The following is an 11127-nucleotide window of genomic DNA, read 5'->3' as shown; positions in this document are numbered from 1 at the left end:
TGCCTGGCCCTCCTCGACCTGCCCAGAGCTGGCTGCTGCTTCCTGCTCGCTCATCCAGCCCAGGGCCAGCAGATGGGCTACGGGGCCACCACCTTCCCAATTAGCCTTCTTAGCCTCTTGCTCACCCTTGAGGTCTGGGTTACCAGCCATGGGGAGGGGCTGTGAGTGCCCTGTGAGTAACCAAGGCCCAGCTTTGACAGAGGTCATCAGCCCAGGCCTCTCCCCTGGCTGAGCCCTGGCTCCCAGCACCCCACCCCCACCCCCGCCACCATGCTGTCCCCAGAGGCCCCCAGAAGCGACAGGTCAGGGAGTTGGTTTTGGGAATGTGGTGCCCCATTTCTGAGAAGGAGAAGGTTCCCCAGGTGATGGAACACATAATAGGTATGTGGCTGGCCTGGTACTTGGGGAGTGGTGGGAGGGGGAGCCTGGGGGTTGGGGGCAGAACTCATATTTGAAGGAGGAAAGTGGAGGTGGAGTGATGGGGTCCTAAGGAAGGAGTAGATCAGGGGCTGTGAATGGGACCTCATTGGGGTTGGGTGGGTGGGGCTGGAGCAGGCACCCAAGTGTGGAAGAAAAAGCTGAAACACCCACGTCTGCGAGTGGAGGGCAGATGGGGAGACAGGCCAAGCCACGGTAGGCAGGAGAGTTAAGGAGCCAGGCAGCTGGGTCCCGTGGCAAGAGTGGCCGCCCCAGAGTGGGTGGCCGTGGGGCAGAGCGCCTGGTTCCGGGTTAGGCAATGAGGAGCCGGGGCCAGGCCTGTCAGGTGGCAGGATCGTTAGAGCCCCGTGGCCATGGGTACCCCACACTGCAGCCACTGCTGCTGCTGAGTAGGCAGATGCACCGGGCTGATTACCACGCTCCTCCCGGCCACACCAACTTCCCCCGGGGCACCCACCCCCTCCACCTCTCCTCCTCTCCCCACAGTGACTCCTGCCCAGGGAATGTCCAGCTCTGGCATAAAGGACCCAGGTGTCCTCGAGCTGCCATCAGTCAGGAGGCCGTGCAGTCCGAGATGGGCTCGTCTCGGGCACCCTGGATGGGGCGTGTGGGCGGGCACGGGATGATGGCACTGCTGCTGGCTGGTCTCCTCCTGCCAGGTAGGAGGCTGGGGGCCCTGGGAACAGGAGGGAGGCGGGAGGGAGAGTCCGGGAGAGGACCCAGCGAAGGGGACGGGCAGGGGCTCTGGAATCTGCCTTTTGAGTCTGGGGGTTGCTCCTCACTGTATGGTCGCCTCAGGTAAGTTTCTTAAACTTCCTGAGCCCCAGTTTCTGAAACTCTGAAGTGGGGTTAATGACACCTACCTCTAGTCTGTGTGTCTCAAATTAAATAATGTATGTGATATGTACTTTGGAAATTCTAGAGGTTTATATAAATGGTGGTGGTGATTTTTATTATGGGAGCACTACAAGATAATGATTGGACATTTAATAGTAATAATATCATTTTTAGAGCCTTTTTATATGCTAGACTCTGTTTTAAGCACATTTGGATTATATATTAGAACTTTTATTTTTATTTTTTTTGTGAGATGGAGTCCCACTCTGTCTCTAAGGCTGGAGTGCAGTGGCGTAATCTCGGCTCACTGCAACTTCCACCTCTCAGGTTCAAGCGACTCTCATGCCTCAGCCTCTAGAGTAGCTGGGACTACAGGTGCCCATCACCACACCTGGCTAATTTTCTTTTTTTTTGTATCTTTAGTAGAAACAGGGTTTCACCATGTTGGTCAAGCTGGTCTTGAACTCCTGACTCAAGTGATCCGCTCGCCTCGGCCTCCCAAGGTGCTGGGATTACAGGCATGAGCCACCACACCCGGCCTATATTAGCACTTTTGATCATTACAAGAATGGTATGAAAGGAGATTTGCTATTTCCACTCTACAGATGAGGACACTGAGGCTTGGAGAGGTTAGGAAACTAGCTCAAGATCATGCATTAGAAGGCAGCAAAGCCAAGATTTCAACCCCAGGCCAGGCAACCGCTGGACCTGTGTTGTTGACCACTGGGTACTTATAGCCCTTGAGGAATTTCTACGACCTTCCCATGGTCTAGTGGGTGGTTGGTGTCTGAGGGAATAGCGAAAGAGAGAGGCAATGCATGGTGGATTCGTGCAGAGGACTGAAGGGAATTGGCACAGCTGGGGTTTGGCGTGGAGGTGCATGCAGAGAATTTCTTTCTGAGGAGAGAACAGGGACATCACAGAGGAAGGCAGTCTGGTTGCTGGTGGAGGGATCAGGATGAGTGACAGTAATAATTCATAATATATAATGCTTTACACTTTCTAAAACATCCGGCCGCACATGATAGCTTGCGCCTGTAATCCCAACACTTCAGGAGGCCAAGGCAGGTGAATCATCTGAGGTCAGGAGTTCAAGACCAGCCTGGCCAAGATGGTGAAACCCCCTCTCTACTAAAAATACAAAAAATTAGCTGGGTGTGGTGGCGGGCACCTGTGGTCCCAGCTACTTGGGAGGCTGAGGCAGGAGAATCGCTTGCACCAAGGAGGCAGAGGTTACAGTGAGCTGAGACCGTGTTATTGCACTTTAGCCTGGGCAACAAGAAACTCCATCTCACAAAAAAAAAAAAAAAAAAAAAAGAAGAAAAAACTTCCAGGTGGATGATCTCATTTAGTTTCTTCATAGTAATGCTGTGGGAAGGCAGGGAAAATTTGGCCCCTCTGAATGTATAAACTAAAGCTCAGAGAGGTTCAGTAACTTGCTAGTATGTGGCTCTGTTTGTGACACGTGGGACCTGGAGGGGCTAGGGAAGGCAGAAGGAGCGCAGGTGAAAGAGTCACGGAGGAACCATGGGGTAAGTTGGGCCTGGGGTTTTGAGCAAAGGAAAGGAAAGATAAGGAAAGATGTGGCTCCACATCCCTGAGGGAAGTCAAGGCAGCAGAAGTCAGATGAGGGGCTGGACGGAGGCAGGTGTGCTCAGAGAGGGAAGCTGATTGTGGCCAGGAGCCTCGGAGGTTCGTGGGGTTTCGTCCTGGTTCCCTGGGCTGGGCCAGCGAGAGCAGGGCTGGCTCAGGGTGCGGTGTCCTGACACACTGGTACCAGCAGGTTCTGAAGCAACAGGTAGTGACCCCACATCCTGGCCCCCACCCAGCTTTACTGGCATGGCCAGTGCTGAGATAGGAAATAGGGTTTCCATTCCTGACCCCAGCCTGGGCTCTCACGAAGAAGCTGGTGACCAAATCTTAGTCCTCGAGTGCCCTTTCCTTTATTTCAGCCCCTCTGCCCCCAGCTTTATCTTTTTCCAGTGTCTCCTTCTATATGTTTCTCCACTTCTCAGCCCTCCATTGTTTTGCCTTTTGTCTTCTTCCCTTTGGTCCCACTGTCTGGCCCAGGATTTTTCCCCTAAGAATTTACGCCTGGACTTCTCAGAGCCTCAGTTTCCCCAATTCTCTGTCTCTTCAGGGTCCTTTCTTTTAGACCTACTTGTTCCTGCCCCTTCTCCATTCCCTCTTCTTTTTAAAAAAATTTTTAATTAAAAAACAAAATACAGACGGGGGTCTATGTTGCCCAGGCTGGTCTTGAACTCTGGGGCTCATGCAATCCTCCCACCTCAGCCTCCCAAAGTGCTGGGATTACCGGCGTGAGCCACTGTGCCCAGCCCCCTCTTATATTCAATGTATTCCTTTGAGGCCACTCACTTTGGCACCTAATTTTCTATTTTTCTGGTTGGTGTTTGCCCACCCTTCCCAAACAAAGAAATGCCTTTATTCGGCCACCTCAATATCCTTTAGAGACAATAGCCAGTTCTTCCTCCTTTCTCCATCCCTAAACTCTCCCTGCGCTCTGCTTGGGAGAAACCCGAGAGGCCGATGACTGAGATAAGGCAGAAAGGTGAGGGAGGAAGCCAAGCCTCCTTGGCCCTTACTAACCACTGCTTTCCTCCACAGGGACCTTGGCTAAGAGCATTGGCACCTTCTCAGACCCCTGTAAGGACCCCACACGTATCACCTCCCCTAACGACCCCTGCCTCACTGGGAAGGGTGACTCCAGCGGCTTCAGTAGCTACAGTGGCTCCAGCAGTTCTGGCAGCTCCATTTCCAGTGCCAGAAGCTCTGGTGGTGCCTCCAGTGGTAGCTCCAGCAGTTCTGGCAGCTCCATTTCCAGTGCCAGAAGCTCTGGTGGTGGCTCCAGTGGTAGCTCCAGCGGATCCAGCATTGCCCAGGGTGGTTCTGCAGGATCTTTTAAGCCAGGAACGGGGTATTCCCAGGTCAGCTACTCCTCCGGATCTGGCTCTAGTCTACAAGGTGCATCCGGTTCCTCCCAGCTGGGGAGCAGCAGCTCTCACTCGGGAAACAGCGGCTCTCACTCGGGAAGCAGCAGCTCTCATTCGAGCAGCAGCAGCAGCTTTCAGTTCAGCAGCAGCAGCTTCCAAGTAGGGAATGGCTCTGCCCTGCCAACCAATGACAACTCTTACCGCGGAATACTAAACCCTTCCCAGCCTGGACAAAGCTCTTCCTCTTCCCAGACCTTTGGGGTATCCAGCAGTGGCCAAAGCGTCAGCTCCAACCAGCGTCCCTGTAGTTCGGACATCCCCGACTCTCCCTGCAGTGGAGGGCCCATCGTCTCGCACTCCGGCCCCTACATCCCCAGCTCCCACTCTGTGTCAGGGGGTCAGAGGCCTGTGGTGGTGGTGGTGGACCAGCACGGTTCTGGTGCCCCTGGAGTGGTTCAAGGTCCCCCCTGTAGCAATGGTGGCCTTCCAGGCAAGCCCTGTCCCCCAATCACCTCTGTAGACAAATCCTATGGTGGCTACGAGGTGGTGGGTGGCTCCTCTGACAGTTATCTGGTTCCAGGCATGACCTACAGTAAGGGTAAAATCTACCCTGTGGGCTACTTCACCAAAGAGAACCCTGTGAAAGGCTCTCCAGGGGTCCCTTCCTTTGCAGCTGGGCCCCCCATCTCTGAGGGCAAATACTTCTCCAGCAACCCCATCATCCCCAGCCAGTCGGCAGCTTCCTCGGCCATTGCGTTCCAGCCAGTGGGGACTGGTGGGGTCCAGCTCTGTGGAGGCGGCTCCATGGGCTCCAAGGGACCCTGCTCTCCCTCCAGTTCTCGAGTCCCCAGCAGTTCTAGCATTTCCAGCAGCTCCGGTTTACCCTACCATCCCTGCGGCAGTGCTTCCCAGAGCCCCTGCTCCCCACCAGGCACCGGCTCCTTCAGCAGCAGCTCCAGTTCCCAATCCAGTGGCAAAATCATCCTTCAGCCTTGTGGCAGCAAGACCAGCTCTTCTGGTCACCCTTGCATGTCTGTCTCCTCCTTGACACTGACTGGGGGCTCCGATGGCTCTCCCCATCCTGATCCCTCCGCTGGTGCCAAGCCCTGTGGCTCCAGCAGTGCTGGAAAGATCCCCTGCCGCTCCATCCGGGATATCCTAGCCCAAGTGAAGCCTCTGGGGCCCCAGCTAGCTGACCCTGAAGTTTTCCTACCCCAAGGAGAGTTACTCGACAGTCCGTAAGTCAACTGTTGTGTGTGTGCATGCCTTGGGCACAAACAAGCACATACACTATATCCCATATGGGAGAAGTCCAGTGCCCAGGCATAGGGTTAGCTCAGTTTCCCTCCTTCCCAAAAGAGTGGTTCTGCCTTCTCCACTACCCCAAGGTTGCAGACTCTCTCTTATCACCCCTTCCTCCTTCCTCTTCTCAAAATGGTAGATTCAAAGCTCCTCTCTTGATTCTCTCCTACTGTTTAAATTCCCATTCCACCACAGTGCCCCTCAGCCAGATCACCACCCCTTACAATTCCCTCTACTGTGTGGAAATGGTCCATTGAGTAACACCCCCATCAGCTTCTCGACTGGGAAACCCCTGAAATGCTCTCAGAGCACCTCTGACGCCTGAAGAAGTTATACCTTCCTCTTCCCCTTTACCAAATAAAGCAAAGTCAAACCATCATCTGGAAACAGTGGCCACTTTTCACTGACCTCTCTTCGACATCTAGTCAACCCACCCGATATGCCACTGGGCTCTCGCTCCCAATTCCACCCCACACTCCATTACAGAGCTCACCACGCCCTCCTAGATCACCGTCCCCAACACACTCAAGGCCCTTATCTCAGCCCCTTCCTGTGGCCACTTCCCTCAGTGCTCAGATGATTCCCTGGGTGAGGGAGACACTGGGGCACCCTCAGAGATTGGAGCAGGCTCCTGCTGTCCCTGGATCCTGGACAGATGGCTCAGTAAACTGTGGGGACTAGGTGCAGACTTTTTGCCTTCTTGGAGTCCTGGGTCTCCTCTGAGAGTCTGGGTGGTGCTGCTCCTACGCCTCTAGAGGTCTCTGTGTCCCTCGTTTTCCTTCAAAAGCGGGCTGTATTTCTCTTCTACCTTCCAGCTCCTCCCACAGAGGAGGAAGACAATAAATATTTGTTGAACTGAAAGCAGAGATTGCCTGGCCTCCCAGATCCTTCCGCCATTTCCCTCCTCTCTCATTGCTCCAGGAAATCCATTCTCTTCCCATTCCTCATTCACCGTGGGGTCCCCCTTCCCCTTACTTAGGGCCCTCAGTGTTTCCTCTCCCTCCCCTCCCCTCCCCACCCAAACTCCTTTTCTTCCACCATTAGCATTCCTCATCTTCTAGATGCCATCCTCTCTGGGAGTCATGAGTCTCGATCTCCTGGGTTTCTGGGACACCTGGAAGCTTGGGAAGGCTGGGACACAACAACTCCAACCAGATTCCTGTCAGCTGAGTAGGAGGCTAGTTGGGCGTTGTTCCTGGAGCTGGGGGTGGAGAGAGTAAAGGACTGAGAGGATGGGAGCGGGGCAGGGAGTGCAGCCAAGCAGGGTGACTCACTGGCCTAGATCAAGAGGCCCAGCCTGTGGCAGAACAGAGCTGCCGGTGGTCTCTCCATCTTCACACTCCCTGCTCTGCTGGGGTCCAGAGTGAGAGTGTGAGCAACATGGCTCTCAGGTGAGGGCTGAGAAGGCAGAGTGCCCCAGTGGGAAAGAGGAGTCACCTCCGCTGGAGAAGAGAGAGAAAGTGGAGTGTGTGGTGGGGTCCATGCGACTTAAGTCCTGAGACAGGCAGGGAGAGGCTGAGGCGGACGAAGTTCCCGCATCCCAAGGAGGGCAGAGTGGATTGTGCTTGTCCCTGTAGGAGCCCCACCCCCGACCCCAGGCCACCTCTCAGAGCCTCTGCTTGGCTGCAAAGGAATTCACCCCTACTGTAGCACTTAACCCATTCCCTCCTATCAGGGTGGTGCTGTCTGGTCCTGAATTTAGAACTGTTGAAACTCCAAGTCTGGAATCAGCAGAAATGTATTACATTGACCAGAAAGGGATTGAATCACCCTTGGTCCAGCATCTGGCTCCTGATCTGCAGCCAATGGCAGGAATCGAGGTCCTCAGATGCTTCATGAATGGGAATTGCAGGGAGAGAAGGCTCTCTGATGTGGTGTTTCCTCAAGTCTCCTGCTGTGCTCCAAATTAAAAGCTTGTGTAAAACTCATGCATGTCATCCAAAAAGGCCTCTGGGCTCCATCCACTGCCAGTTCTGGAGAGGAGCTCTTTACTCCTCCAGTGGTTAAGCCAGCAGGGGCAGAGAGGGAGGACACAGCAGTAGAATCAGCCAACAGCTCATGTTTAGACCTTGGGCAGCCAGGGAAGCCTACTCCTGGGGCCTCCCGGAAGCCATGGAGAGAACAAAGCCATTGTATTTTTATAATAAAATTTGCAAACATATTTAAAAGCCAACAAACTGTTAATGAATCTCTACATTCTCATCGCCCAGCTTCAACAGGGATCAAGTCCTGGCCATTTGACAGCAGCATTTAAAGGCCCTCCTCTACTGTTACTTGGAAATAGCCACTTTCTCCCAAGGTTTCTTATACTCTATGGCACATCTGACCACCAGTAGCAGGCAGAATGATGTCTTCAACCCCAACACCATCAAAGATGTCCACATCCTAATCCCTGGAACGTAGGAATTAGGTTACATGGCAAAGGGAAATTAAGGTTCCAGGTGGGATTAAGGTTGCTATTCAGCTGACTTTACAGAGATTATCATGGATTATTCAGGTGGGTCCAGTGTAGTCACCAGGTCCCTTAATGTGAACATGGGAGGCAGAAGAGGAAGTCTGAGTGATACAGTGTAAGAAATGGCTGATTTTGGCTTTGGAGATGGAGGAAGGGGACCATGAGCCAAAGAACACAGGATGCCTCTAGAAGGTGAAAAAGCGGGGAAAGGGATTCTCCCCTGAGGCCCCCAGAAAGAATCACAGCCCTGCTGACACCTTTATTTTAATCCACTGAGACCTGTTTTGGACTTCTGATCTCCAAAACTGTAAAGTAATAAATCCATGTTGTTGTAAGCCATTCGGTTCACGGTAATTTGTCACTGCAGCAGCAGGAATTAGTCAGTATCTCATAAGGATGGCATCCAGGCCCATTTCCCTAGCTAGATCCAGGGTCTCATCTAGGAGCAGCTCCTCAGATGGGGCCACTTCTGCACCCCAGAACCTCCTGCAGGTTGGGGCCAAGGTGAAGGAGATATGAGGATGCACGAGAAAGTGGTGCTGGGAGGAAACAATCCAGCTCCCCAAAAGAAACAAGTGTTTCTGTTGCTGAGAGAGGCAATTAAGAGAGTGGGACCCCAGGGTGGAGGTCCTTGTGTATAGAGAAGCAGGGCTGGGGAGGCTGGCAACCAGGGATGAGCTGTGAGCCAGGACACCTGGGCCAAGAAGGGGCAGGGAGGTCAAGGAAAGGAGCCAGGGCGGGAGACACCCAGCTTCCTCTGGGACATTCATTCAAGTGACACCTGTTGCCACAGACCGCATTAGGAATGAGGGTGGAATGTGGAGGTTTATTGTCTCCACAACCACTAGCCCAGCCTGTTTCTGCTGTCCCCCACCCCACTACCAGGATAAAGGGCTGGCTGTCTTGGGGCTGAGGGAGATCGAGTGCTGAGCAGGATGCAGGGCCGTGTGGCAGGGAGCTGCGCTCCTCTGGGCCTGCTCCTGGTCTGTCTTCATCTCCCAGGTATGGAGGCCGTGATGCCCTTGGGCAGGAGGGACTGTAGGTCCCCCAGGAAACAGGAATTAAGGAAAGGGGTAAAGGCAGGAGGGTACACATTTAGATCCCTGAGGGAAAAGGAGGAATAGGCATAGGGGAAGCAAAGGGAACTGGGGACTCGGGGACTGGAGACCACTGGTTGCTTTATCTTCCCTTTCCCTCAGGCCTCTTTGCCCGGAGCCTCGGTGTTGTGGAGGAGAAAGTTTCCCAAAACTTGGGGACCAACTTGCCTCAGCTCGGACAACCTTCCTCCACTGGCCCCTCTAACTCTGAACATCCTCAGCCCGCTCTGGACCCTAGGTCTAATGACTTGGCAAGGGTTCCTCTGAAGCTCAGCGCGCCCCCATCAGATGGCTTCCCACCTGCAGGAGGTTCTGCAGTGCAGAGGTGGCCTCCATCGTGGGGGCTGCCTGCCATGGATTCCTGGCCCCCTGAGGATCCTTGGCAGATGATGGCTGCTGCGGCTGAGGACCGCCTGGGGGAAGCGCTGCCTGAAGAACTCTCTTACCTCTCCAGTGCTGCGGCCCTCGCTCCAGGCAGTGGCCCTTTGCCTGGGGAGTCTTCTCCCGATGCCACAGGCCTCTCACCCGAGGCTTCACTCCTCCACCAGGACTCGGAGTCCAGACGACTGCCCCGTTCTAATTCACTGGGAGCCGGGGGAAAAATCCTTTCCCAACGTCCTCCCTGGTCTCTCATCCACAGGGTTCTGCCTGATCACCCCTGGGGTACCCTGAATCCCAGTGTGTCCTGGGGAGGTGGAGGCCCTGGGACTGGTTGGGGAACGAGGCCCATGCCACACCCTGAGGGAATCTGGGGTATCAATAATCAACCCCCAGGTACCAGCTGGGGAAATATTAATCGGTATCCAGGAGGCAGCTGGGGGAATATTAATCGGTATCCAGGAGGCAGCTGGGGGAATATTAATCGGTATCCAGGAGGCAGCTGGGGGAATATTCATCTATACCCAGGTATCAATAACCCATTTCCTCCCGGAGTTCTCCGCCCTCCTGGCTCTTCTTGGAACATCCCAGCTGGCTTCCCTAATCCTCCAAGCCCTAGGTTGCAGTGGGGCTAGAGCACGATAGAGGGAAACCCAACATTGGGAGTTAGAGTCCTGCTCCCGCCCCTTGCTGTGTGGGCTCAATCCAGGCCCTGTCAGCATGTTTCCAGCACTATCCCCACTTTTCAGTGCCTCCCCTGCTCATCTCCAATAAAATAAAAGCACTTATGGAATTTGCTTCTCCTTGGTTTCTTTGTTTCTGGGCATAAGCTGAAGTGAGTCTGGGCATAAGCTGAAGTGAGTCTGTTCATTCCTGTTTTCTAGCCATCCCCACGGCCCTCTAGGGGCCCCTGCAGACGCTGTCTTGCTATCCCCATCCTTCACAAAGGATCAATGCCCAAGTGCTTGAGGGTGGAGCCTCAGTCTCACCCCGGCCAGGTGGGAGAGCTGTTCCAGAATTGTGCTGGAATCTGAAAGGGGGAGGAGGGACAGCAGGACTAATTGAGATGGCACCTGCAGCAGGGGGCAAGGATGAGGTCCCAGAAGGTGGCTCCAGGGCCAGGTGGACAGGATTCCTTGCAATTCACAGAAACAGGAAGCCAAAAGTCGCAATGTCTATGCTTCACTTGTCTTTTCTTCCCCGGAAAGTCAAGCTTCTTGGAAGTGGAGGATACACTGATCTCCTCCCTTACATGCATCATTTAGCACATTGTGTCCCAGAGAACCACAGACTTTGAACATTTGCTGAGTAAATAGCAGACCTCGATAAAGGAAAAGAGAAAAGGGAGAAAGGAAAGGGAGAAAAAAACCTTAAAGCCAACAATCCCACCTAGGGTGGCATTTGATGCTTTCACTCCCAAGTGATGACACAGTCTCAGCCTTTGGTCACAGTATTGTCTCTCCTGCCCTCCCTTCGGTTTTCCCAGGAGCTCAACATCCTCACACAGGAGTTGGAGTGAGGGCAGCGAAGGGTCAGGCTACAAAAGCACAGAATAATCAGCAGGTGTGGGTTGGAGGTGATTTGGGTCTGGATTCTCTCTTCCCTGTGCCATGCCTGCAGTGGTCCAGGTGTATGTACTCTCCATCCAGTCAGGTCCCTGGGAGTTGGG

The 11127-nt window shown here is 54.0% G+C and overlaps 2 protein-coding genes across 2 annotated transcripts; both read left to right on the top strand.

The window, feature by feature from the left end:
• The first annotated feature begins 1000 nt into the window (after positions 1–1000).
• CDSN (corneodesmosin) lies at positions 1001–6407 on the top strand. The gene is made up of 2 exons (XM_019029414.4): positions 1001–1097; positions 3901–6407. The coding sequence occupies exons 1-2, from the start codon at positions 1013–1015 to the stop codon at positions 5466–5468; spliced, it is 1653 nt and encodes a 550-aa protein (XP_018884959.2). The 5' UTR covers positions 1001–1012; the 3' UTR covers positions 5469–6407.
• A 2491-nt stretch (positions 6408–8898) lies between these two features.
• Positions 8899–10251, top strand: C5H6orf15 (chromosome 5 C6orf15 homolog). The gene is made up of 2 exons (XM_004043611.4): positions 8899–8985; positions 9183–10251. The coding sequence occupies exons 1-2, from the start codon at positions 8919–8921 to the stop codon at positions 10091–10093; spliced, it is 978 nt and encodes a 325-aa protein (XP_004043659.1). The 5' UTR covers positions 8899–8918; the 3' UTR covers positions 10094–10251.
• Positions 10252–11127: the final 876 nt, after the last annotated feature.

This window comes from Gorilla gorilla, chromosome 5, assembly GCF_029281585.2.
Source record: "Gorilla gorilla gorilla isolate KB3781 chromosome 5, NHGRI_mGorGor1-v2.1_pri, whole genome shotgun sequence".
NCBI lineage: Eukaryota > Metazoa > Chordata > Mammalia > Primates > Hominidae > Gorilla > Gorilla gorilla.
The sequence above is the reverse complement of the archived record's forward strand: the minus strand, read 5'-3'. Positions and strand labels throughout refer to the sequence as shown.